The 25,625-nt window shown below is 47.5% G+C and overlaps 1 protein-coding gene across 1 annotated transcript in view; it reads left to right on the top strand.

Annotated features, from left to right (window-relative positions):
* The window catches only part of FBLN2 (fibulin 2), an 82,549-nt gene extending 58,245 nt beyond the window's left edge, over nucleotides 1–24,304 (top strand). The window contains 11 exon segments of the mRNA XM_031063507.1: nucleotides 749–865; nucleotides 1,366–1,467; nucleotides 8,260–8,394; nucleotides 9,479–9,616; nucleotides 9,904–10,047; nucleotides 14,084–14,212; nucleotides 15,579–15,704; nucleotides 16,701–16,817; nucleotides 17,776–17,904; nucleotides 20,099–20,222; nucleotides 22,252–24,304. Of these exon segments, the coding sequence (XP_030919367.1) occupies nucleotides 749–865; nucleotides 1,366–1,467; nucleotides 8,260–8,394; nucleotides 9,479–9,616; nucleotides 9,904–10,047; nucleotides 14,084–14,212; nucleotides 15,579–15,704; nucleotides 16,701–16,817; nucleotides 17,776–17,904; nucleotides 20,099–20,222; nucleotides 22,252–22,609 (1,619 nt within the window). The 3' untranslated portion in view covers nucleotides 22,610–24,304.
* Nucleotides 24,305–25,625: the final 1,321 nt, after the last annotated feature.

Raw genomic sequence — 25,625 nt, 5'->3', positions numbered from 1 at the left:
CATTCCTGGGAAATTCATTCAGGCTGTGCTCCAAGCAGGTGAATTTTGTTTGTCTCTGTTCCACAACCTGTTACGTGTCTGTGCTGATTTAATTTGTTTAAGGAAAGAAATCACTTCCCACACCCCAAACCTGCGCTGCAGTCACCCTTGGTCATTTAAGGTTGTCACTGTTTTGGGGATCACACTTTGCTCCAGGTGACCCTTGAACTCAGTGGGGACAGGACACATCCCTCTTAAGGGACAATTTAGCACTATGGATTTAGGCTTCTGTTTTGATGATACTGATACTCTTATTGATGTAACAGAGCTCTTTTTTTCCTGATACCTTTTACATTACTGACTGCTGAAAATATTAGTGGCAGACAGCAGCTGTCATGTTTTCCACTTGGCTGTACAAAAGTCATTCCAAAGAACCCTGTGCTTGTAAAGATGTTTGTTGTTTGTCTGTGTTGAAAAAGGATGGACAGGATAAGGTCAAAGCTTGGGGTTTTTTCCATCAAATACCAAATGAAAGACAGGCAGTGTATTTAAAATACAGCAAATGTTTTAAAAATTAAAATAGTGCTTTGTAGTTTATTCAGATATTGCAGTACTTTACAGAAGTCACTGTCAGCCAGGCTCTCTGATCTGTGTCCATGATATTTGTTTCCTTCTCCAAACCATGATGAAGTGGGATGAATGGGATCACCCCTTGCTCTGGGGTGTCTGGTGGGGATGGTGCTGTCCCTGATCCTCCCTTCCCTTGCAGATCCTGACAGAGGACAGATGACCAGGCTGGAAGCTGAAGCCACCATCCCTCCAGTAGCTTCTCCCTCCCAGCCCATCCTCGTGGTGTCCTTGCAGGAAGAGCAGGACAAGTGCAAAGGTACGTTGGAGGTGTCAGTTGCAGAGGAATGTTTAGAGACAGAATAAAGCTCCTCTCATCTCTCCTCCAGTCTGATTTCAGTGCACAGCTTTAACCTGTTGCTGTGGCACAAGGCTGAGGAATTGTCAGGGGAAACCCAAGGGAGAAATCTGAGGCTGCTCTCTGCGTCCAGGGTTGTTCCCCACTGCTCCTCAGGCTGGGGTGGGCAGTGCAGCAGTGCAGGGGATGTGAGCAGTGCAGGGATGTGAGCAGTGCAGGGATGTGAGCAGTGCAGGGGATGTGAACAGTGCAGGGGTGTGAGCAGTGCAGGCAGGAGGGGCCAGCTGTCTCTGTGTGCAGCAGCAGGGTGGGAAGCAGAGCTCAGGGCTGCTTGGACAGGTTGGTTCCAGGCTGATTCCCCTGGTCTGAGCTGGGATTGTGCCTGGCTGGCCTGGCAGTGTGGAACTGCAGCTGATCTGTGCTGGGGGTCCTGATGCACTGTGCAATTTTGTGTTGTGCAGATAACGGCCCCTGCAAGCACCTGTGCAACATCGTGGAGGGAGATGCTGTGTGCTCCTGCATGGCTGGGTACACGCTCATGGCTGATGGGGTTTCCTGTGAAGGTGAGTGCTTTGGGCTCCCCACAGAGCCATGGTTAAATGTTTGTGTACCTCACACCCCGGGCTGTTCCTCATTTTGGGAATTGCAGTGCCATCAGAGAGACCCTTTGGCAGAAGGAATCCCAGTTATGCCTCACAGATACCTCCTGAGGCACAGCATGGCTGTTACCTGGCGAGGTGGAGGCAAGCCCGGGCTGGTGCTTCTTTCCTCTGACATTGCAGGCTTTTTTACAGCCCTTCTGGTTTCTCTTCCCACTGAGGTTCCTCCCCAGGCTCTGTGTGCACAGCTGTGGACACTCAGCACTCTGGCTGGGAGCAGGAGCAGCGAGCAGGACACCTTTGCTGTCCTGGGCACCCTCAGGGCACAGCTCTGCCCTGGCATCTGCTCTGTTTGCTTTGAGCTCCTCTTGCCTTGGAAACCTGAACTTGGGGAGGCTTCACAGCTGAGACAGGACATGCCATGGGAGCTGGGCCAGCTGCAGGTGTTCATTTGCTGCTGGAGCTCTGGCCTGCCCAGAGATGAGCAGTGAATTCCAAAGCTGCATCCTCACCCATGTTCACATTACAGACATTTTAAATGGGCATTCTTGAGCTGTCACAAAGGATGTGTTTGCCCAGGGAGGGCTTGGGGCTCAGAAGCCATGTCGTGTGACATACCTTAATTATAAATCTCTAAGTAAGGGAGCAGTAACAGTGAAATACAAGCAGGAGCTCCCAATGCTCAGAATTGCTCACAAATGATCCACATCACTCTTAATCTTAGATCTTATTGAATAACAAATCATTTTCATAAAATTCCAGACAGTCTGTGAAGAAAATGGGATTTTAATATCACCAGATGAAATATTCACAGTGCACTGCTTACCCAAGTGTGGTGGAAGCTAATTTGATTAATTAATGTCAGCATCAAAAGGGGCATTTCAAGGCAATCGTTTTCCTACAGGAAATGAAAAAATTTGTATTTGTCAGTGGAAGCAGTGAGTTTAAACATTGGCAAGGGACATTTATAATCTCTGTTGAAGTCAGGATCTGATGGTGAGGGTGGTGGGGCACTGTAACAGGTTTCTTTCAAGAAGTGTGCACTGTCTCTATGTGAATGCCTGCCTGTTTTTAAGGATATTTCTTTCTGGAATGACAAAAGTACAGGAGTGTGATCAAGGACTGAATGGTCTCTGAGCATTTATTCCAGCCTTGTTTTCAGTGTAACACTGCATGTATTGCAGCCTGGTGCTGATGTGGGAGCTCCAGCACACTTCATCTCGGCATCCCCGGTGTGAAAGAAATGTTGTTTCATTTCAGGATTGTTCTAATGGAGTTCTGTTTTTCCCTTTTGGCTGCCCCGTGCTGCTGTAGATTTGGATGAGTGCCTCACAGGTGCTCAGGCTTGTTCCAGCGGACAGTTTTGTGAGAACACACTGGGATCATTCTCCTGTGTCAGCCACAGTGGGATGTGTGCAGAGGGCTTTATTCTCAACAGGCATAGGAAATGTGTTGGTAAGACGAGAGGCACACGCCCTCCCTCAGCATCACAGCTCTCCATGCTCTGCAGCACCTCCCCACCATCCCTGCATCTGACATCTCGGAGCCACTCAGCACAAACACACATCACACATGCACCATTTGCTCAGCTCTTCACCTCATGAGTTGTGTGCTGTTTGGTTTTTCCCCAGCCATCTCAGGGTGCAGAGAACGTTGAGCAGGAGCCCCAAGCCCACAGGGTGGGGAGCACAGCAGCTCTGCTGGCTGCAGCCTGAGCTCAGGGGTCAGAGCAGCTGATCTCTCTGCACAGTTCATGCTGCCAAGTTCTAGACACCACCAAACAACAGAACTTCAGAAATACAGCTCAAGAATCCATGTGAGTGTGGGCACTAGAAAAGATCCATTCCAAAGGGAGGGCATTGTAAAATTCATATGAGTCCTTTGTTGATTCTGGCATAAATTTCTTTGTGTAAAAGTCAAAGATGCATCATAATTCTGCTGGATCATCCCTGCTGTTTGACTTCATGGAAGAAACCAATCAATTTTTACAAGTGTATTTATGAGGATTTACTTTGCTTCCAGCAGCCAGGACCTCAGCTTATGTGAAATAGTTTCTTTTTTGGGTATTTTTCTAGAGGCTGAGTTAGGAGGCAGCAGGAGTGTTGCCTGGAAAAATGGAGCACCTGGAGACCTCCAGTCATCCATGAAAGCATCAGTGCCCATGGCTGTGATGTCCTGTGTGAATGCAGAGCTCTCTTCCACCCCTGTCCTTCTCCCCTACATGTATAACACTGTTTTTCTGACCACCACAGCTTTGGTTTTGTTCCTGTCTTTAAAGCTCAGTGATCCCATCTGGTTAATAAGCACCGTGTGCATTTGGGCATGAGCAGGAAAACTTCTGCAGTGTCAGAATCCGGAGAAGAACTGTGATTTACCACCTTTTGGGTGTTCCTTAAATTGTTGACACTGGATTTTTATTTTTTAGTTGTTATTATTATTTATTTTGAAATCAGAGGTACTGGTAAGGATGGGAAGCTAATGAAATTATTTGATTCCAATGAAATGGCTGAGAGAGCAGCACTGGAAGGAAAGAGGCCTTGATGAGACAGCTCAGCCTGAGCTGGTGCTGGTGCTGGAGGTGCCCAGGGTGTGCCCAGAGCCTGCTGCAGGCACCACACTCCTGCTCAGGAGCCTGGCAGCTCCAGGAACGGCCCCTCCTCGAGCTCTGCTCCCGACTCTTGCCACTGACCCCTCTGATGTTTTCCCTGGACGGTGCAGGAAGGATGGATCTGTCCTTTTTCACCTCTCCCAGCAGTGTTCTGGAACTAAACCAGTGCCTGTGTCTGCAGCCTTGGCAGGAGCTGCTGTGCAGGTGCCAAGTGCTGCCTTTGTCTCACGTTCTCCCTCTGCCCCATGACATGGGAACAGTTTGATTATGGCTGATACCAGATACACCTCAGGCACTACTCATGGAAGCAAAGCCCCAACTCTCATTTGTGAAGCTCTTCTCCCTTACTGAACACCAAACTTCTGTGTTCCTCTAATGCAGGGCAGTTTTTACAGGTATCCTTTTAAATAACCTAAAAAACGTCCCTTTTTGTGTGTGCTGCCTGCTCCCACCCAGCTCTGCTCCGTGTGTGGTGCCACCAGAACATTTGCCATGTTTAACATTTTTTCCTACTTTTGTAGTCGAAGGGGAAAGCCACAGGCATACACTGTGGTTTGTGCTTTGCTCACTGCCTTATTCTCCTGGGGTATCCTTTTCCAGCCTAACAGCTTGCTCTCCACCTTGAACTGTCTCAAACACCGGGAGAAAACCTTTGGTAATTAGTTTGCAAATTCTTGTTGGTTTAAGGATGCTACTCTTTGCATATTTTAGGGACAGGAGGAACAATCTTTGCACAGCCACAAAGCAGCTGATAATCTTTGATCTGTGGAGTTCCCTTTAGTCAAAGTTGGGGAATTGTAACTCCGGGTGCATTCAGGAGTGGACACCCAGGATTCCCCAAAAGCCAGCCATGCACTGAGAGGAGTCCCCAGCAGTTTAAACAGCTCTCACACAGCCCCTCTGTGTGTCTTTGGGAGCAGACACTGCAATGCCTTTGGGCTAGAAGCTCTGTGTTCTCCAGAGATAAGAGCCAGGCTGGGTGTTGCTTTTCTGGTGACTTTCAGGCAAAGTCATTCCCACCACCCACTGCACACTGACAGCTCTGCTCCTGTCTTTGCTACTCCCACCTCAGTTCCCTCCTGACAGACAGCAGGACATGGTCTCTTTATTCCTGGACCCACAGGGTGGGTGGCTGCAAAATAGCAAAGTGCCTGCATTGCACAGACATGTCCCCATAAAGCCAACAGAGCTGAGGCGATTTGAAGAGGAAAAAATAATGAGAAACTGCAGATGCAGCACAAGAAAAGTCTGCATTTCACTTTTTTAATAGAAGGTGCATCAAAATGAGGTTTTGATGTCAAAGTGCATATTGAAATAAATAGCAGTAGGTAAAATGTTGATGGCAGAAAGGCCAGCTCTTGGGTGCAACAGATGTGCTCAGGGATCGTGTGTGTGTTGTTTGTTTTCTGTGGAAAAAAAAGAGTTATTACATGATTGCATTTCATTCTGGGTTTTGCTGACACAGAGTGAGGAATGTTGCTGCCACACACAGAGACGGAGTAGATTCCTCAAAAATTAACCGTGTGCCTTGTTTTCAGTATAGTACTGAGTTATTTTTCCTCTTTTCCCTGTTTTTTAAAGAAAACATCATCTTACCCTGCCTCGCAGCCTTAATTGGGTTGGATGAATACCAGAGCTGGTCCAGTGTTGGAATTAGCTGTGTTTGAGACTGAAAACATAACTCCTGTTATCCCCAGTGCTCTGTCAAGCATCTCACTGACTTGGGGAGTTGGCTCCAGGACTGGAGGGAGACAGGTCACGGGCACTCTGGATTCTATGGCAAATTTAGGAATTTGTTTAGCAAAATTAACAAAACCAGGCATGTTTGCATGCTAAACTGGCCAGGGGACTGTGGTGGGCTGGCAGCTGGCCTGATGGCACAGCCAGAAGCTCCTGCCCTGACTCTGGACAGGCAGAGCAGAACTTTGCTTGGCCATGGCTCAGGGTTTAAGCCTTGCAGCTCAGCCCAGCTCACAGTCAGGCTGTAGGACTTGTCAGTGTCTCATGTGCACAAAACTTCCATTGAAAATGAGAATACTGCATTGTAATCTGCCAGTTTCCATCATTTTAATTTCCTCAGATATGTTCCAGCTAGTTCTGCATATTTTTTCACGCACTCAGAGTTTTGAAAATTGAATCAAAAATACAGACAAAACATGAAATAATATTAGATTGTTTTCTCTCTGTTAAATCACAACTTTTTTTAATGCCTGTTACTCAATATCCACCTGCTGATCACATGGAATGCCTCCTACCCTCTTTGGTTCACATGTCAGACAAACATACTTTCTCTTTTGACATGGTGCTGCACTGACTCAAGCTCATGAGCTGCAGTGTGATGCTGTCAGTTTGTTTATGTGAGAGCCTTTTTGTGGTTTGCAAGAGCAGATAATCTCAGATCTGTGGTACAGCCAGCAGAAAGTCTTGCAGTGCTTTGGGTGCTATTAAGCGGCCATCCATTGCTGGTTTCCTCTAAAATAAATTTTTAAAAAATCAAAATCTTTTAAAGAACTAAGTCTAAGTAGGTGAGAGGGATCTACCACAGCACCTTGTATTCGTCTCCCAGCATGTGGGGGGGTTTCACTTGTGAAATTATTCTTACTCTACTTCATTGTGATAATACCAATTAATAGAAAGTGGGAAACTGCACAGGCATTAGGGGGACATAACCCTGCAGGAACTTTGGGGCAGGCAAGGACCTGCCCCTCAGTGGAGGAGCTTAGACTTCATGTGGGACAGGTAGAAAGAGGCCCAGGTGATGGGCAGGACCTTGCTGTGGATTAACCAGCTGCTTTGGAAAGCAAGCCTAGAGCATGTGGAGAGTGGCAATGGCAAACAGTGAGCAAAAAAAAGGAAAATAGGAATAAGTGAGAAGTGGAATGTAAACAAGCTAATGCAAGTCTTGCAAAACTCAGTGCACATCACCAGTTATCCAAACCCACCAGGAACTGAAGGGTTTTACTTCACCAGAAGTGAAGGTGCTTCTTCTCATTTCTTTGCTAGAAAACCAGCTGGCACATTTTTAAATACAAAAATCTTTTCGAATGGCTTTTCCTGTTTTCGTGCCCCACAGGGGAAGTCATATATTGATGTACTTATCTGAGAATGAGGTTCTACAGCCAAAATGAAAATCTGATTTAAACAATACTTTCTTTATTGTGTAGTATGAAAACAGCTTCATGCACAGAGCAGCCAGAGGACTGGTAATGGTGCTGGTCACATTTGGCTTTTGTTAGCTCTAGCAATTCTTAGCTTTATATAGAACGGGGAATGTGTGAGGTTTTGTTGGAGGTTGGCAAGAAAATTTCTCTTCCCAGTCTCTGCCCCTTTTTGTTGCTTCTAAGTATTTGCTCATCATGCTATTCAAGCTTTCATTATTAACATAAGCAAAACCTGAATTTTAGATTATTTCATCCAAGCCTATCAAAACATATCATTTTAAAGGTGTTTCATATTCCTTCCCTGTCCCATGCTCTGCAATCTTGTGTTCAAGTGATTTCTTAAAAAGAACTTTTTCACTACTCCACTTGCTGAAATCAAATCTCTTTAAAGCTCCAAATACAAATTTACAGACTTGATTGAGCTATCAGGGTTCCTCTCCATGAGTTCCTGCATATCCGGTCCCAGTGCTGTATTCCTTAGGGAATAGGTGTCAGCATGGCCCAGCTCAGCAGGCAGCCTCAGCTCCCACCCCAGGCAGTGCTGCCCCACAGCCCCTGGCAGCCTGGCCTAAGGCAGCAGGGCTGCTCGGTGGCCTGGGCTGTGGAAGTCTGGAGAGGAGCAAGGGACATTAATCCCTTTCTCATTCCCTTGTCCAGGAGTTCCCATCCCTTCACCACCAGCTGGTCATCAATCCTCTGCCCACCCTGCCTTTCCTCAGTTCTGTCCATCCCCGTCCCCAGTGCCTGCACCATCCCCATGGTGTTTGGGAAGAGGGGAGGAGGAGGAAATGCCCTGTGGTTTGTGTCTCTTCAGTCACTCTGTGCTAACTAAAGAGCCTGGACTAAAAGCATCTTCCATCATCAGAGCCCTGTAACAAAGCCTGTATTGAGTGTCCTTCATCTGAGCTTTCTGCTCCTTCCAGAAGAGCAGGAAGAGGGAGATCCCGTGGCACCCTGTGGCACTGATTTGTTCCCTCTTTCTCACAGACATCAACGAGTGTGTGACAGAGAGGCACACCTGCCAGAGGAGAGAGCACTGTGTCAACACCATGGGCTCCTTCCGCTGCCTGCAGGAGCTGAGCTGCCAGCCTGGCCACGAGCTGAAGGATGGAGAGTGTGTGGGTAAGGGAAGGTCCTCAGCTCTCACACTGAGGGGGAAAGGATTGCAGAGCACTCTGGTCTTGCTGCTCTGTGATACCAGCACTGCAGCCAAAAAAGGCTGCTCATCGTGCAGGTGTTGGGCTTTACAGGCTCTTCCTGCACATTCACTCATTTGAAATGGTTTCCAGGGATAACTGTAAATTACTTAGAACATGGATAAAACCTTCTGAATTAGGATTTGACATCTCCCTGATGGAGGAATCCCCCTTAGCTCCTCTACCTGGCTCAGCTGATGCTGTTTGCTGACGATTCCAGCAAAAATTCCCAGCCTGAATGGAACATGGGGCTGACAGCCCCGTCCTTCCTGTGCTCAGAATCCTTGTCAGCATTTATTTACATTTACATGTAACCATTTGGAATGGGTTAAGAAGTTATTCTTCATCCCCCCTGTCCCTGTAGGTGTCTAACAAAGAAGGGAACATCAGTGCTCACAGCAGCACAGGAGTGTGCAAGGGACACACGTGCCCTGCCTTCAGGGCAAAACTCACTCTTATTTACACTTACACGTTTTACAGTTTCCTGACAGCTGCAGTAAGAGATGCCTAAGGAAGGAGCTTAGCTTTTGATGTAGAACATAAAGCCATAAAATAGAAATTACCAGAAATCTCCCTTTATAAACAGCTGTCATAAATAAAGCTTGGTTTACTTGAAGAGGCTGTTTTGTGAATGCCTTGTTCTATTGGCTGATTCTAGAGCATTTCTAACATTTATTACTAATCTAATTTACTTTCTAGTCTTGAAATTAGATTATAAAGGATTATTATATTTACAAACTGTTTTACAGTAGCCTGTAAAAAACTGCAGATATTTTGGTATTTGTGGGTTGCAAGAGCAGTAGGGACCTGAATCAAATTTGCTGCCGGACCTGACAAATCCTGAAGTGATGTCCAAGAGCACACACACTTAACCCTCAGATTTCCCATTGGTAACACGTGTCTGTTGAAATAATGCCTCCTAATTTTCTTTCTGGAGGTTAGCTGGCCATGAGGGCCACTGAAAGGTAGAGCTGAGCTCACCCCAGTGTGGTGTTTTGTGTGCTGAACAGATATCGATGAGTGCCAGAGAGGAACTCACAGCTGCAAGGTGAACTTTGTTTGTCAGAACACAGAGGGCTCCTTCTACTGTGAGTCAAAGCAGCGCTGCATGGATGGCTTCCTGCAAGACCCCGAGGGCAACTGTGTGGGTGAGTTTGAGCAGCAGGGTGTGTGCCCTGTGCTGCAGCTCCTGGGCCTCCTGGGAGCTGTGCACTGACCCCTTGGAGCTGGAGTTTTCTGTAAACCCTGCTGTGAGCTTAATGCTGCTGCCCATAGTTGCATGTTGAATTTGGAGCTATCCCCACAGCAGACCTTCATCAGCCTTACCTTTGTAGCATGAGAAACTGAAGTGAAGAAAAAGAAGTGACGGATGGAAGAAAGCAGACCAGAAGGGTTACACAGCATCTCTCACTGCTCTGTTCATGTTCTTCACCAGATATCAATGAGTGCACGTCTCTCCCTGAGCCCTGTAAGCCAGGATTCAACTGCATCAACACCGTGGGGTCCTACACGTGCCAGAGGAACACGCTGAGCTGCAGCAGAGGGTACCACTCCAACGAGGAGGGCACGCGCTGCGTCGGTGAGGGCAGCCTGGGGCTGGGAGGGGCTCTCCCAGGGGAAACATCTATTTCATTTCTAAAGAGATATTTGGAGTTACTTCCAGATTCCTAAATGTGTTTGAGGAGTGGGAGTTTGCTGTCCCTGCAGCTCTGGGATTTGTTTGTGCTGCAGGATGCTGATGTCTCATTGCTCCATGGAGTTTCTCTTGGTATGCTCACCAGCTGGCTTTGGCTGCAGATTTCACTGACTTCCACTCTGGAGAGAGTGGGTTTTAATACTTTTTAAACTCATCAGTCAAGACCACAATGCCTAGGTGGTTTTTGTAGTACCTCCCTGGAAGTGATGTGATCTGCAGTAAACAAGGCATGCTGGTTTTGGGGGCTCACAAGACTAGCACCAAGTGGATTTTCTTTGTAGGGATGTTCTGTGCATGGTGTCCCCCATTACATCCACTTGTGAGGGTGTTTAGGATAAATTCTCACTGTGTGAAAAAAGTTCTGAGGAGAATGAGTATATGAAATATTCATATAGGCTGGCATGCAGCTTGATCCTGATTTGTGTTTGTTCCAGTGTATTTAGGGAGTTACAGACTCAGAATAGCAGATTTCAGTGCTTGTTAGCATTTGTTTGTAAATGAGCACATGAGGCACCAAGGGCTGGGAAGCTCAGCCCCTGGTGCCCAAGGCAAGGCTGGCTGGGTGTTCTCTGATTCCCCGTGTTCCAGGTTACATAAGATAGGAAATCCTGAAATGACAGTGGGGGAAAAGAAAAAAAGAAATGACAAAGCAGCAGTTTGCTTAGTGGTGATATCTCAGTGATTTTTACCTACCTTCCCCTGGAATAAAGGCAGGATGGCAGATTAACAAAATGTGCTTTGTGGTGCTGCAGGTGAGTGGGAACTGTGTTGACAGCCATTAATTTGGCCATGGTGAGCAGCTTGTAGTGCACCAGCAGTACAGCTAGACCCCATTTGCACAGATATTTCTGCATTCACCTTTTTGCTCTTCATCATCCTCTACCTCCTCTCATTTGTCCCCTGGACTCTCCAGACCATGTGTGGTCAGTGGGCAGGGGGAGAAAATTTGGAAGTAGCAGATTTGGAAGGAGCAGGTTATGTGTGCAACTGAGGAAATTGAGAAAGCTTCCAAATACGGTGTTTTGTAAGTTCAGGGCAAAGCAGTGCAGTGTTCTTTGCTGTCCTGTTACAGCCTGGGATATTTCAGTTCTTACAAAAAGAAGCTCCAAAAGTCCTGTCCCTCTCAGTTCTGTGCAGACACAGTTCTGCAGCTGCTTTTGATCAGTCCTTTCTCAGCCAGGCCACCTGGGCTGGGGATGGTTGCACCACCTGGCGTGTGGTTACCCCGAGGTTGTTCTTAGGGTGACCACCATGCCAGAGTCTCCCTGAATGCCATTTCTCCCACCAGGCAGCAGTCAGCCCTGAGCAGCACAGCTGTCCTGGCTGCAGTGCCAGCAGCCTTTGCCCTGCATGCTCTGCAAACGAGGGCAAGGGTGCAGTCCCCATCCCTGGATGTGGCCAAAAACCATGTGGATGTGGCACTTGGGGACGTGGCTTAGTGGTGAACATGGTGGTGCTGGATCAACAGCTGGACTTGGTGATCTTGGAGGTCCTTTCCATCCTTAATGATTCTGTGATTCTGTAATAGCTGGGGCAACTTATGTTCCTAAATTTCAAACTGATGGGACAGAAAGAATCCAGCTTTTCTCCCCAGCTGTTCCTAAAAACAAAAAAGTTACTCTGTGTAAATCCAGGAGAGAGGAGGAAATTGCCATTCATCCTCCAGCATCTCTGCTCTAGAGCACAGTGAGATAACACAATGCATTGTGATTCCTGATGGCCTTCAGTCTCTGCTTTACAGCACTCTCCAGGCTCTTCAGGAGCAGCCATAAGGAGGCTTCTCTAGCTTGATTTTGGGAACACATAATTGATGTTAATTAGTGATTTCTCTGTCTTTGCTGTGTGCACTCTGTCCCTACTGCTGGTCTGTGTTGTTTGGTATTTTTTTGAATGTTTTTTTTTAAGTAGGCAGAGAGCACAGAGAAGAAAGAAGAAAAGCATATGGTCCTAATTTCCTCTCTCTGTGATAAAGACTAGTGTCTGTGAGGCATTACAATAGCTAATTAGATCCCTGAATCAGATTTATTCATTTCACAGTAGTAAAAACATCATCTGCACGTGTTTCTTCAGCAGAACGACACTTGTAGGGTCATCTCCTCTGTTTAGAGAATTCATCTGTCTTTAAAATGCTCAGATTTTCTAATTTAGCAAATGAGTTATTAAAACCTGCCTCTTAGATTTCGCTGAAAACTGCTGTAAGTGTGAAATAAGGCACAGTGCTGATGGTGTAATGCCCTAGAACTAATTAAAGTCTGAATGTAATGGAATACAGAATTTTGGACAAACTAGCAAAATGGTTGCACACATTAATTCATTACAAATAAAGCTGCTACTTTACAAATTATCTGCATTAGAGACTTCCTTGGTTTTGCTGCTGCCTCTGATTAAAAGAAAACTGGTAACTTGGTGTTCCAGCAGAAATCTCAGTTGCTGTCAGGAGTTCCTGCATGGTGAGGGGCACTCCCTGCCATCCCTGACCCCAGTGCCAGCAGGGACTGTGTGGGTGCAGCCTCTCCAAGGCTCTTGTTTGATGGACAACTGCCCAGGAGCCCTCTGAAATGATTCAGTGCTCAAATTTATGAATTCAAATAGGGCAGTATGGTGAATTTCCAGCCTTAGAGATCCGTCCTGATGATTATTGCAGATGGGCTTAGAAGCTCACTGTGAGCTCGGCCGGGAGGAGCTGCTAATAAATGAGAAATGGGAACAGTGGAATAGCCCAGAAGATGCAGACTGCAATAACCAAAATAACAAAACATGGTGCAGGTGACAGAGGCTAGATTCCAAAGATCCCTGGGCAGGGCAAATGCAGACAGGTACAGGGACACAGGTGCAATCACAGAGGTGAGCTCAGAACCTGACCTTACATGAACTAGGCATGGAGCCAACTGGAAACAAGAACTGGAAACTTGACCAAATATAGGATAGTCCTATTAGCATAGTGCTAATTCCCATGACCCCACTCTTCCCACCATGGCCTGGTCAGGTGCCCCTCCCCTCAGTGCCCTGCCTGCCATGGCTTGTGGCCAAAGCCCTCTGCAAATGCATCTGAAGCAGGAGTCCCAGTTGGACGAGGTTCCACAATTACATGAACAGGGATTTGGGTTGTAAAAGTAGTTGAAGATGTGAACAATAGGAAAAAATCAGGATATGTTGGCTTAGGAAGTGGCAGAGCTTGGAATACTTGATGAAAAACACAGTTCTGAGGGTTAATCAGACTTTTTGATGCTTCTTGTCACAGATGGTAAGAGGGATTTGTTAGATGCTGATGAGCTATTTAGTCATGTTGCAAGTCTTGTAAATCAGCCTGTATTGAAAACTCTCATCTTCCTCCAAGGATGTTTGAATGAGATTGGAAATGATGTGTGTGAGTGGAGAAGCAACTAATTTGTTGGTATTGGATTTTGGATGAGAGGCTGTGGGGAATATGAAAATGGGAGCTGATTGAGAAAAGAAAAAAATCAACATTGGGAAAGAGCAAAAGGTAGACAGCAGGAGCAGACTGAGAGGGCAGGTGGAGATGAAAATAGCAATTGCTTTAATTGAAGGGATGAGCAGAATTTCTGGCTGGTTCTTGTTTTGCTTTAAATGGCTTGGTGTGACTCATGGAATAGCAGAACATCAGAATGGGGGGTTTAAATGTCATGGCTTGATCAGAATCAGTGTGTTTACACTGAAATGCAGAATATACTGGGAGAACCCCATTGCAAGTCGAGTTACCATTTTCACTTTGAAGGTAAGGCTCTGCTTTTCCCAGGCTTGGCTGAACTGCCTCTGAGAAGAGCATGGAGAGAGAAGCTGGTGGTATTCCTCCTGTCCGGTTTCTAATCCTGCCATTAAATGGACTTTTTTGTGTCTCTTTATAAACGCTGGTTTTAAGCAAACTGTACTGATGCTGCTGCCCTCTCTGGCTCTGCAGATGTGGACGAGTGCCAGACTGGGGTGCACCGGTGTGGAGAGGGGCAGCTGTGCCACAACCTGCCCGGGGGCTATCGCTGTGACTGCAGGATGGGCTATCAGTACGACACCTTCAGCCGCAGCTGCATCGGTACGTGGGGCAGGGAGGGCTGGCAGCTCACCCTGGCTGGGCCTGGGCCCTGAGGCAGTGCTCAGCACCACTGCAGCATGAGATATGCAGTGCTCAGCACCACTGCAGTCTGATTGTGCAGGGCTCAGCACCACTGCAGTCTGATTGTGCAGGGCTCAGCACCACTGCAGTCTGATTGTGCAGGGCTCAGCACCACTGCAGTCTGATTGTGCAGGGCTCAGCACCACTGCAGTCTGATTGTGCAGGGCTCAGCACCACTGCAGTCTGATTGTGCAGGGCTCAGCACCACTGCAGTCTGATTGTGCAGGGCTCAGCACCACTGCAGTCTGATTGTGCAGGGCTCAGCACCACTGCAGTCTGATTGTGCAGGGCTCAGCACCACTGCAGTCTGATTGTGCAGGGCTCAGCACCACTGCAGTCTGATTGTGCAGGGCTCAGCACCACTGCAGTCTGATTGTGCAGGGCTCAGCACCACTGCAGTCTGATTGTGCAGGGCTCAGCACCACTGCAGTCTGATTGTGCAGGGCTCAGCACCACTGCAGTCTGATTGTGCAGGGCTCAGCACCACTGCAGTCTGATTGTGCAGGGCTCAGCACCACTGCAGTCTGATTGTGCAGGGCTCAGCACCACTGCAGTCTGATTGTGCAGGGCTCAGCACCACTGCAGTCTGATTGTGCAGGGCTCAGCACCACTGCAGTCTGATTGTGCAGGGCTCAGCACCACTGCAGTCTGATTGTGCAGGGCTCAGCACCACTGCAGTCTGATTGTGCAGGGCTCAGCACCACTGCAGTCTGATTGTGCAGGGCTCAGCACCACTGCAGTCTGATTGTGCAGGGCTCAGCACCACTGCAGTCTGATTGTGCAGGGCTCAGCACCACTGCAGTCTGATTGTGCAGGGCTCAGCACCACTGCAGTCTGATTGTGCAGGGCTCAGCACCACTGCAGTCTGAGTTGTGCTGTGCAGTGCCTCAGAAGAGGGTGGCATCAGCTCCAGAGCTGGGCTGTGCAGCACATCCAGGGCTCTGTCACTCCCAGCTGGCACTTGGGCCCAGGCGCCCTTGGCTTGCCTGAACTGCAGGTTGTCACTTAAACCATCTGCAGAGTCCTTCCCTGTGGGTTGTGCTTCTGCTGCTGTGGGAGTTTGTCTGTGTGAAGGTTCCAGCACTGTCCTCCCAAGAGCCATGACACAGCACTTTGTCTTTGGTTCCCCCGTGCAGCAATTAGAGCTCAGAGTCACACAGCCTCCAACCCGAGGTTGCGGCACTTCACGCTCTGCAAACCAATCTCTGACACTTTAAGAAATACCCTCCTGCACCTCGTTTGCTCGTGTCCCTCAGCTGACTGTGGGTTTGCTTGTTGCTGGCAGACATAAACGAGTGCTGGAACTACCCCGGGCGCCTGTGCCAGCACACGTGTGAGAACACGCCCGGCTCCTACCACTGCGCCTGCTCCTCCGGCTTCCGCCTCTCCTACGACGGCAAGCACTGCGAAGGTACCGCGCTCCTCCGTGAGGAACGAGCTGCTGCGGGGATTGGGGTCTTAGGAGGAGGCCTTGAGGTGAAATATAAAGGCAGTGACCTTTGTGTGCTCAGATTTGCAGACAGTCACAGAATCACAGAATCATGAGGTTGGAAGAGACCTCAAAGATCATCGAGTCCAACCTGTGCCCTAACACCTCAGCTAGATTGTAGCACCAAGTGCCATGTCCAGTCGTTTTTTAAACACATCCAGAGATGGTGATTCTACCACCTCCCTAGGAAGAGCATTCCAGTACTTTATTCTTTTGGTGAAAATTTTCTTCCTAATATCCAACCTGTCCCTTCCCTGACATAGCTTGAGATTGTGTCCCCTGGTTCTGTCAGTGCTGCGTGGTGGAAGAGACCGACCCCACCTGGCTACAACCTCCCTTCGGGAAGTTGTAGAGAGCAACAAGGTCACCTCTAAGCCTCCTCTTCTCCAGGCTAAACAGTCCCAGCTCCTTCAAACGTTCCTCAAACACTGGAGTTGTCAGATGAGTGTCAGCAAGTTTCTCCTTTTCCTTTCTTTCCCCATGTACTCTTTGCTTTCCTTTCAGATGACAGGAGAGCAGAACAAAGTTAAAACAGGAAACCATTCAAATTTTGATAAACGTGAAACTTGGTAGTGACAAAATTACAAAAAACGACTTTGGATTGAATGGAAAATTTTTGAGTTCTCCATGATTTTTTTAGGGCAACAGTTACATATTTTAGTGAACTGAAACCTGTGAAGTCTGAAACAAATGTCTGCATGTGTGTGTGTTTCCACTGGCATATGGAGAAATGAAATTCAGGTGCAACAGACATGCTCCAGCTTCTTGGCATTCTGCCTAGGGAGCAGGAAAAAGGAACAAATTAGTCCTTCCTTAGTCACTGTGAGTGGAAGGTAAAGGTTTTCAGGGGCAGGAAAGGGTGGAAGACACAGTTCTGAAGCACTGTGACCATCTCTGTGTGTTTGTTTTTGGATGCAGATGTGAATGAATGTGATAACAGTCCCTGCAGCCAGGAGTGTGCCAATGTTTATGGTTCCTACCAGTGCTACTGCAGGCAAGGCTTCCAGCTGGCAGAGGATGGGCATTCCTGTAAAGGTAAGGTGCTGCCTCACCAGGTCAGGGGCGTGTGTTTATTCTCTGTAGCAGGATGAACTCTCTGACCCTCAGCAGCCCCTGATGCTGCAGGTGATGCCTGAGGATGGTTGTGAGCTACAGAGGCTGCAAAAAGTCACTCAGGTACTGCACAGTGCAGTTCAGTGGGTGGAGCACACCTGTGGGACTGCACGGCCTGGGATGTTGTTGTAATGGTTTCATGGGGCCACAGCTGACCGAAGAAATCAGGTGGGAAGATATTCCTGTATTGCATCAATGAACACCTGCACTGCTGAGTGAAGGTTTGCTCTGACTGCTGCTGTAGTAAATGAGGAGCAGAGTGATCAGAATGGAGAGGAAGGGTTTTACCTCTTTAGCTGAAGTTACCAGCGCTGACATGCTGGAGAGTCTGTGTTTAAGGAATGGTGAGGAAGCCAACACCCTTCCTAGCACAGGGAAGCCTGGTGAAAAATTCACTGCTGAAAGGGGAGTGAGGCCCTGGCACAGGTTGACCAGAGAGATTTCCCATCCCTGGAGTGTTCAAAGCCATGTTCAGCCTGGTCTTGTGGAAGGTGTCCCTGCCCATGGCAGGGGGTGGAATGAGCTTTAAGCTCCCTTCCAGCCTAAAGCAGTCTGTGATTCTATGGTTCTCTCAATTACAGAGGCACCAGAGAGAGACAGTGCTTCAAACTCAGACATGCCCCACCCTCATTATTCCTTCCCATGAGTGTGTACTGCTTGCAGCCAGTATTTCTGGGAGCAGGCTGGTGTTCAGCATTTCAGAAAGCACCAAAGCAATGCCAGACCTCCATGGTTGTGCTCGCGTTTAGCAATATATGATAAAGGTGTCAGGTGAGAGTTTCCTGGTGTCCTGCAGCCTGCCTTTGCAGATCTGTGTTTTGTTTATTGGTTTGTTTTGTTTGTTTTGTGTGTGGGGGCTGTGACTGTGTTCTTTGCACAGACATTGACGAGTGTGCCCAGAGCGCCGGCATCCTGTGCACCTTCCGCTGCGTCAACGTCCCCGGCAGCTACCAGTGCGCCTGTCCTGAGCAGGGCTACACCATGGCAGCCAACGGCAGGACCTGCAGAGGTAACAGCACCTCAGGAGTGGGCAGCTCACACCCTTGCAGCGAGCTCAGCCGTTAGAGTTGCTCAGCCAAACCCCCACGTTTTGTATCAGTCACTGTTCCAAAGTCAGTCTTCGACAAAGTTGCCAAATATTGGTATCTGCAAAGTCCGTTTTCCTGTGCTAGAGGACAGTGCTGTGGCAACTCAGCTGTCAGTGTGAGCTGATTGCTTCAGTGAATTCCCCAGGAGCCCACTTCATCCCTCAAACTGAGGCACTTGATGACTCACGTGAGCTGTGTGTGCACCTTGGAACAGCACTCAGTGATCAGGGGTATTAGAGGTGCCAGATGTAGAAATCTGTGGCTGCTTTATGAGTTACAGTTTTCTCCTCCAGAAAACTGGGAGATTAAATGTTGGTGCTGTAATTGAAACTTGGCCATCCCGCAGTGTCACCTAAGCTTAATCGTGCTGACATTAATAAATGTTAGTGAAATGACAAGTACCCTCCCTTCACATACCCCTTTTCCTCAGAATTGTGGAGATGTCTGCTGGGAGTCGAGTGGTTTTCATCTGGTGTGCAGCTGTGTGGTTCTGAGCTGAGCCCCCCTTTCCAAACGATGCACTGCCTGTGTAACCTGATGGAGGATCTGATTACCTTTAGTCCTCTGCACATTCCTGCAGTCCTTACACCAACTGCCAGGCATTTCCTGCCTGGGCTCTTTCAGGAACCCTTCATGTAATGAAGAATTTGGTTATGTATCTCCTGTGCTTGAATTCTGAGTGCCAACGGCGGTGAATTTTCTCTGTAAATCCTGAGCAGCATGAGCATACTTAATCCTGACTGTGGAGCAGTGAAGCAGATGAAATGACAATTAAAATCCTTTAGAAACATTTTAAAATATTTTCAAATGTGTTTTTAAGTATGATTGCAGTAATATCCATCTGCACTTAAATTCTTACATAAAGTTCACCTTTAGAAAACTGCAGCTCCCCTGGATATATCCCCTTTTTGGAGCTCTGCAGGTCTGTAGGTACAAGTTTGGGCAGATACTGAGGTGTGTCTGAAAATGTGGTCAAGGGAAGGCTGGGTTGGTGTTGGCTCTGTTGTTGGCTCCTCTGTGCAGGGAGATGATGTTGGTTCCCCCCAGCTAAAGATCTGGCTCCAGTTGCTCACATCTGACCAGTTCTGAAGAGTTACTGGTGGAATGTTCCTTGTACCCTATTTTCAAAAGATGGGTTGTATCTCATGGAGTAGTGGCTCAACATATGGATCTTTTTTACAGAAACTGCCTGTGGTGTTTTGCAGCGCAGCCAAAGTGGTACAGGGAGTGCTTTCATGACAATGATTGCAATATGGAAGAAATTTTCTTTTCACCTACGGGCACTGCTGAGAACCAGCAAGGGATTTACTTGACTTTGATTCCCTCCTATTTCCTATTGTATACTTTTCTTTGCAAGACTTTCAAACCAGCCCGTTCAGTGTGTGAGATCAGTTCTCATCCCAGGGGAATGGAGGGAGTGGAAGGCTGTGATTTCCCTCTAAGAGTCTCTGCTCTGTGGGAATTGGCAGAGCTGCAGGGCCCTACACAGTCCACATGCCTTGTCTGTTGGAATTTATTTCATTTTAAAGCCCCTGTGCATTGTCTGGACATTTGGGAGTACACAGTGTGAGTGCCAGGGCTCCGCCAATGCTTCCTGCTCAGGCTGGATCCTTGTCTCTGCATCTGGCTTTCAGCATTGTCAGGCCCATGGCTTGGGCTTGTGGCTATGTGTTATTTAGGTAGCCACATTATTCTTTGGTGTCTTTGAGCTTTTAAGTGCTCTTTATTATGTCTTCTGTAATTACATCTCATTATGGGGAGATACTTGTATTTAGGTTTTCTAAACTCTGTGCCTTGTTCTGAAGGGTTGTTCTGAGTTCCCATGTTCTACATCTCCTGGATCCTGTAGGACAGCAGTGACCACTTTGCCTTTGCCTGCTTTAACTCCAGATTTATTTTAGTTCCTCTGCTTTAATCCAGAGCTACCTTAATGCACAGATGCATTCTTCTGGCACAGCCCAGCTTTCTCCAGTCTCAAAAAGTCAGTGAGAAGGTCCTGTTGTCTTTTAGCATGGCTTAATTATATCCTGGTGGGGTTTGTTTATTCCTGAAAAATACTAGGAATTAATTCTTACTTTTGAACTTAGAACATCTTTTTCTTGTGTTTCTTCTTAGATATTGATGAGTGTGCAATAGGAAGCCACAACTGTTCAGCTGCAGAGACTTGCTACAACATCCAGGGCAGCTTCCGCTGCCTGTCCTTCGAGTGCCCTTCCAACTACAGGAAGGTGTCTGACATGTGAGTATGGCCCTGGGGCAGCACCAGAGCCAGCCCAGTGCCTCTGCTGCTGTGTGGTGCTTAGTTTGTGGGTGGGTGTGTGTGCTCAGAGCTCTGAGAAGCTGCTTTGGTACCTGGAGCTCATAAACCTTCCCCATGCAGAGTTTGTGTCTGGTTATCCTTCATTCTCTCAAGCCCTAGAGCCCCTGTTTGCCCTCCAGCTGCTACTGGAACAGCAGAGACCAGAGCCTGCAGCTCTCCTTGCAGCTCTAAAATGTCTCTGTTTATAATTAAGTTTTAAAGTGTGATCTTCTGTGCTGTTTGTATCAGAGCAGGAGCAGCCAGGCTGCTCAGTGCTCCACTTTGACAGTGGGTTTGGGGCTCCCTGCTTAATACTCACATTGCAGTTCCTCAGGGAGTGTTGAATGGGAGCAGGATACTGAGCTTGCCAGGCCACAGGATTCTGGGGATGGCACATCCCCAGCTCCTCAGCAGCTGGGGCTCAGGAGCCCCAAAATCTCCTTGCCCATTTTCTGCCTCAGTGGCTGCCAGTGCTTTGGGAGCCCATGTTTAGTTGCTTATGGCTTAAAACATGCTTTTCCTGCCTTACAGAGCTGAGCAGCTTTGCCAGTTGAGGAGTTTGTTTCCCACTCCCGTGTTTTAGGTACCTTTTCAAGGGGTCTCACTGTTATTTTCTAGGAGCAGTGCCCCAGCCCTGCCAGTGATGAGCCCCTGGCTCCCCCCAGCTCTGTGCCGTTCAGCCTGGCTCTGGCTGTTCCTGTGGAGCTTCCCCTTGCTCTCCCCAGGCTGTGATCTGTGCCTCGGGCTGTGCTGCTCTCACCTACACACCCAGAGGTGTCCTGGGCACTGGCAGGGCAGAACAAGCAGCTGCTGATCACACACTGAGGCTTGGGAATGCAGTTTGTCCTGATGGGACTACCTAAAAACAGAGGCCAGACAAAATTAAGAGAATAAAAAGCTGTTATATTTATTGACTGGCCTTCAGGTACATTTAGGGCAGAAAAAAGCCCCCAGGGGCTACACCCAAAATGTGTAGTCACAGGTCACAGGTTTTTATACTTTTATAAGTTTGGTCCATTTGCATATTGGGTGTTAGTCTTCCAAATACAGCTTCAGGTAATGAAGTCATTGACCCCAAGTTTGCTCCCCCCAAACTCAATTTTGTTTCCATCTCTGGGGGCCTGAGGCAGTGAGGTGTCCTTGACTGCCAGGCCCGGAGAGGAATTGTTGTGTCTGCCCAAAATGGGAAAGCTGCAGCTGACACTCTGTATGGAGTTTAGAGTTATACACTAAAGAATTGCAGGATTACAAATGTATGAAAAATATAAAAGCTGAAATCCTAAGGTATGGGAATTAAATACCAATATAGCTGAATGGAACACGCCTGGGCTCGTCTGGCCCTTGCTGCCCAAGGGCGGCAGCTGTGGTGGTTTCACCTCAGAGACACCTTTGGCTGGCTGGACGCTGCAGCTGGGCACCTGGGACAAGTCCAGGCTTGCAGGAGCCTAGGTTTACCTTGGTGGAGAAGCTTCAAGGTGAGGTGAAGGAAGAGGAGTTGGTTCTGCTGGAGAGCTTTATTCCTGGCACACAGGCCTCTGCATGCAGCAACAGCTCCAACAGAACCAAGGAACCCCGTGGTTGCTGTGTCTTTTAACCCCAGGGAGAGGGGGAGGGAAGGAGTAGGGATCCCACCAACCAGGTAAGGGGGGGGAAGTCTCAGGGGACAAATGACACCTGGATGGCCCAATGTCCCCAGGGTTGAAAGGCATCTTTTGAACTTCACCAATCACATGAGGCCCTTTCTGGAATGCCAAGATTGAGGGACAGCTCTCAGCAAGGGGGCAAGGGAGGGGAAGGGAGAGGTTATTGGCACACCTGGGGAAAGAACTGGGATGACTGAGACAGGCTGTTCCATCGCACCGCAACATCAAGGCATCAGTCAGTCTGGTCCTTGGCAATGCCCCCAGGTTTTTATGTATTTCCCTGCTGTTCCCTGGCCGCTGAAGGTGCCTCTCTCCTCTTTCCCCAGGAGGTGTGAGCGCATCAGCTGCTTCAACTACCTGGAGTGCCAGAACACGCCGGTGCGCATCACCTACTACCAGCTCAACTTCCAGACCAACATCGTGGTGCCCGCGCACATCTTCCGCATCGGGCCCTCGCCCGCCTACGCCGGGGACAGCATCGCGCTCACCATCACCCGGGGCAACGAGGAGGGATTCTTCAGCACCCGCCGCCTCAACGCCTACACTGGCATCGTCTACCTGCAGCGCCAGGTCAGCGAGCCCAAAGACTTCCTGCTGGATGTGGAAATGAAACTCTGGCGCCAGGGAACCTACACCACTTTTCTTGCCAAAATCTACATTTTCATCACAGCTCATGCCTACTGAAGCCTTTGCTGACGTTGGATTTTATTGGTGCTATGCTCTTTAACTGTTCTACCAAAGCTTAATACCGTTGAACTGGCATTTCATGTATCTAGCCTTTATATTATTTTTCTTTCGTTGCTTTAAACTTTCTTATTGGTTGTGTAAATTAAGTTAATTTTTATCTTTTTATGTTCTGTTTTCCTATGCAATTCTGTACATCATCATCTGCCAGCGAACAAAGGAAGGGTTAGAAAGGCAGTACAGACCTTTGATAAATGCTGGAACCTTTTCTTAGCAATTATTTTTAGGTGTAGTCACTTCTGCAGGGTATTGCACTAGAGAGGGAAGGTGTTCATGTGGGAGTACTGGGAAAAAAACATGGAATGATTTCTCTTTCTGACACAAAGTTCTGGTTTGGCCAGGCCAGTGGCCTCACTGGGGTGTCTCTGCTGAGGTGCTGAGTCCAAGGCCATCCATGGACACTGATAGGGACCCCACCTCCTGCTCCCAGGTTATTTTCCTCCTTCCAACTTTCATAATATGTTGCCTTAAAATATATATAAATAAAAGGAAACTCCACTAGTGATAAAGCCTATGGATGAATCTTGCTTTAGTAGGAGTGCTCATGTGCTGAATATTTGCAAGACCAAGGCCCTGCCAGAATGTTACACTTCAAGGTAAAAGCTCACATTGCCATTTTTAGTAGTTGTCTTTGAAAGTGTTGGTGTTCCTCTGTTCCTCACTCTATAATATGTAAGTGCAGATGTGAAGCTTTGTAATTCTTAAAGGAATGTCCAAATGGAAATAATTAAATAATAATTACTGCTCCATGTTTAAAAGCTTGAGCACGTCCCTGAGCAATAACTTGTAGTTTTAAATAGAGAAAAAAGGGATTTGCTTCTCTGCTTCAGGAAAATGCCTCCAGTGGTGTTGCCAAATGAAAAATGCCAGTGAAATTGGTGGGTTGTATTTTGCCATTCAGAAAAGAGCACAACCAAAGTTTTGAGCTCAATTTCCTCTGGTTCTTCAGGGAACTGGATGAAGTCCAAAGTTAGAGGCCAGATCTGGCAAAGCATAATATAATTGAAGTATTTATTAGAACTTAGAAATGAATATCAGAACTTCTTTTTGGCTGGTTTTTTTTTCCTCCCCCAAAAGCTCCAGTGTTGCAATTTTCTGAGCTTCCTTTGTTTCAGCAGTAATTATTCTGCAAAATGTTTTGAAGGAAAAACATAGCTACAAGATATGGATGTTTATTTCTCTTCAGTTTAATAATCCTAGAATCGCAGGTTGGATGGGACCTCAAGGATCCAACCTTTCCTGACAAGACAAAATCCTGTTCTTTTCTACAGTTGATCTTATTTTGATTGATGTGTACACAAAAAGAAATGGAGAAACTAAATCTAGCACGTTTTTATACCATATTCAACAATTTTATTATGTTGTAAAAATTGTATCTAAAAATCTTGTAAGCATCACCTCTATGGTGAGAGGTGTTCACTGTATCCCCAGGCCAGTCTCTACCACTTCAAGTCACTACTTTAATTTGGATGTCATTAAAATAAAGGGCAAATCTTTCTGTATCTGAGACCATAAAATTCCATTAGCAAAGAAAATTTATTTACGTTCCCCAGCAGTAAAACAAGGCCTATCTGTGAGCTTGCCTACATCAAACTTCTCTTTGTTTTTTTCCTATAAAAACCATTTAGTAAAAGAGCTTCCATCCATCTTTTGTTTTCCATAGTTAACAGTTTTGTAAGCATGTAACAGGGAAGTGCCAGCTGAGAAACACTGGCTTGTCATTCCCTTGCAATTTGTCATTCCAGTTAATTCCTATCTTACAGCTCCAGGCCTTCCAGATCCGTCCTGCGCACGTTCAGGGGTGACACATTTCTCCAAGCCCCACTGGGGCACGTCAGGAGTCACCAAAACCCAGAGTTTTCCATCAGCATTAGGATTTGATTGAGCACAAATGATACCCAGGCCTCGACTGTGCTTCTTGTCAGAGAACAAATGGACAAGTCATTTGTTACTGGGAGACCTTTTGCTGACTAAAACCAGCCACAGTCAATCATATTAAGGATCTGGCAGTTCTTAGCACCAGCTCTTCATTTTCTGGACAGGTAATTGATGAAGAAAGTTTTAGGGAAGGCTTTGCATACTATTAGAAGGAAAATGCTCTGCTAGGAAGAAGGGTGTCTTCATCTGTAGTTGGGAAAGGTCAGAAAGGGTTGCTCAGTGCAGCTGGTGAAAACAAGGGAAAGGATTTCAGGAGATAACTTCACATTCTTCTGCTTCCAGATTAACCAGAGGAGGGTTTAACCTTTTTCCAACCCAAAGAGTTCTCGCTGTCAGCTCAAGGAGGAGCAGGAGCAGCCAGCACTGCACCCTTAGCTCTGCCCTGGGGCAGAGCCTGTGGCTGAGCTTGAGCAGCCTCAGCCCCACCCGCAGGGGGGATGTGCTTTCACTGGTGTAAGCGGCCTTGAACTGGAATTTTGGTCTCCTTCACCTGGTCCAGTTTCCAAAGGCCCAGTCCCCATCTCCAGGAATGCTCTTTCCACTTTATTTGGCTGGGTAACCTGTTTGTGTGTCTATGTGCACAGGAGGTCTCCGTGGAATCATCTACCCAGGGAGGTGGTGGAGTCACCATCCCTCGATGTGTTTAAAAAAAGACTGGATCTGGCACTTGGTGCCATGATCTAGTTGAGGTGTTAGAACATGGGTTGGACTCGATGATCTTAAAGGTCTCTTCCAACCTAGAAATTCTGTGATTCTGTGAAAGAGTTCAGGCCTGGGCTGTATTTCTTTTGAGTAGGTTTCATTTATTCCCTTTGCTCTTTTGTGCCTCCTCCCCCACCCCTTGCCTGGTTGAGGTGAATTAAGAGCAGCTAGACAAGAGCTGTGCAAGCTGATAAACTCATGAGGAAGACAACAGCTGCAAACCTCATAAAGAATTACAGCTGACTTGGGGCATCTGTTCTATATGTGTGAAAACTCAGATTATTGGTGTGTTCCCCAGGATGGAAACGGCCTTGCT

Source organism: Geospiza fortis, unplaced genomic scaffold, assembly GCF_000277835.1.
Source record: "Geospiza fortis unplaced genomic scaffold, GeoFor_1.0 scaffold394, whole genome shotgun sequence".
NCBI classification, from domain to species: domain Eukaryota; kingdom Metazoa; phylum Chordata; class Aves; order Passeriformes; family Thraupidae; genus Geospiza; species Geospiza fortis.
Note: the sequence above shows the minus strand (reverse complement) of the source record. Positions and strands in the feature narration are given on the sequence as shown.